At 52.0% G+C, this 2,101-nt stretch overlaps 1 protein-coding gene across 1 annotated transcript; it reads right to left on the bottom strand.

The window, feature by feature from the left end:
* Positions 1-9: 9 nt before the first annotated feature.
* Positions 10-1,831, bottom strand: LOC122428975 (MLV-related proviral Env polyprotein-like). Its single transcript, XM_043449156.1, is given in 2 exon segments — positions 10-360; positions 362-1,831. Coding segments are annotated over 2 exon segments (1,821 nt in total).
* Positions 1,832-2,101: the final 270 nt, after the last annotated feature.

Below are 2,101 nucleotides of genomic sequence, written 5' to 3'. Positions count from 1 at the left end.
TTAATTTTGTCACAGAGTGTCCGTTGGAAGCCCTTGGTACTGCTGTCGCAATACCATCAGCTGAACCGTGTTGAGCCGCTGTTTGACGAAGGCCAAGAGCTTATTTAAGAGACAGGGCCTGAAAGTTAAGAGCAACAAGAGGATTATGAGTGGTCCCATTAAGGTCGAGAGCAGGGTGGTCAGCCAGGGGGAGTTTTGGAACCATGATTCGAACCAACCTTGCTGGGCTTCCCGTTCCCTCTTTCTGCGCTCTAGTCCTTCTCTTACTTTGGCCATGGACTCTCTTACTACCCCTGTATGGTCTGCGTAAAAGCAACACTCTTCTTTGAGGGCTGCACAGAGGCCCCCTTGTTGTAAAAAAAATCAGGTCTAGGCCTCGTCTGTTCTGTAACACCACTTCTGACAAAGAGGTTAGGGATTTTTCCAAGGCCATGATAGACTTTTCTATTCGTGCAATGTCTTCATCAATGGTGACTCTCAGGGTGATTAAACCCTGATGTTGTGTAGTCAGGGAAGCAATGCCCGTGCCCGTTCCGGCCGCCCCCAGGGCGAACAGTGTTGCTAGAGTAATAGCTGTTACGGGCTCCCTCTTATGTCTAGGAGCTGGGGTATCTTGGTTCCAAAAGTTGTAGAGGACCTCTTCTGGGTGGTATGTAATTTTGGGTACTACTACTACCATGACACAGAATTCTCTGCTCTGGTCGAAGACAGCCAAATGGAGACAGGGCGTCAGCCCAGTCCGTGAGCATACCCACCACCCCCCGATTTCGGGAATGACGTAGGTCTTATCGGTGAAGTTGGTGTCATTGTCAGTCTGGGCGCACAGGGTTTGTTTATCTGTAGGAACCGTGCCTAAGCAGGTCCCCGAACCCCATACTTGTTTCATGGTAAGGCCCACCTTGCGGTCTCCCCAAGAGCACTGTGGTGGGTTAGAGAGAGTGGATAAGTTGTAGGTGGCATTTAAACCCACGGCCTCGTAGTAAGGTGGGTGTGAGGTGTAGCAAAGCCAGCAGGATTGAGTCGCATTAGGATTGGAGTGGTTAAGGGCCCCGTAGGTTTCTTTGATCAAGGCCCACAGGGGTTCTTGGGTTTCTGGTGGGTCTGTCTGGGTTAGCTGAAGAGAGGGGGTAGGGGTAGGCGAGGTCACAACATTTGCGGAATTTGTCCCTTGTGGTGAGGGGCGGGGGGGTGTAATAATCTGGTTGGGTCCCATAACATGGGTCTGGGCGGGTTGTAGGACTTGCTGAACATACAATGTTGCACTATTGCTTCCCGTACCATAGGTATCATATATCACTACCCCCCAGGACAGCCCGGAAATCCATCTATTTTCAGTCCGTCCCTGCTGTGTGAATGATAGTCGGATCTGGTCGCTGCATTGCCCTGGGTTGGAGGGTCGTCCCTGCCAATCTGATTTTGGAAGAGGACCCGTGAAGGACATATTGATCAGGTCTGGCCTGGTCACCGACCACTTCCGATACCCATCATTGGAAGTGACACAGCCCCAGGATTTACAGTAGCGGCTCACCATTCCCCCACAGGTTTTTATGTTTTCTCGCTGATGTCCCGGGCAGGCATAAAACCCGAGAGACCTGACCCTACACTTGGAGTATCCTGATTGTTCGATTAACTTTGTAAGGTTAAAATATAAGTCCGGCCACCACTTATCTTTCGGTTGGGTGGCTGTGGTCCGGTTTAGCTCTTCGTAGGTCTCTCCATTTTTTAAGATCCATGTGACTTGAAAAGGCTGGTGGGGGTTTTGGTAGGTGTGCCCCCCTTTTTTCAGGACCCCCAGTACCCCCAGAGTAACCCAAAGTAGAGAGTCCCACATTGTTCTGAGGTTGGGGTGAAGGGGGTGTGGCGGACAACCAGCCCCGTGGGTCTCGTAGGGATGGAGCTGGTAACCAGGTCAGGGTGTCCCAAGGGAATAGCACCTCAGGAGTAGGAAGCAGATGGCTAGGTATGTGAGGGCCAGGGACAGTCGAAGAGTGGAGGACCAATCGCGGGGGGCCGCGGCCGCTAATCCAATGGCAAAAAGTATGGCCAGAGCTGTGATTGTTAGCAGCCACAGCGGGTGATGCCAGGTCAGCATCAGATATCG

Source organism: Cervus canadensis, chromosome 2, assembly GCF_019320065.1.
Source record: "Cervus canadensis isolate Bull #8, Minnesota chromosome 2, ASM1932006v1, whole genome shotgun sequence".
NCBI classification, from domain to species: domain Eukaryota; kingdom Metazoa; phylum Chordata; class Mammalia; order Artiodactyla; family Cervidae; genus Cervus; species Cervus canadensis.
This window is presented reverse-complemented; position numbering and strand designations above follow the sequence as displayed.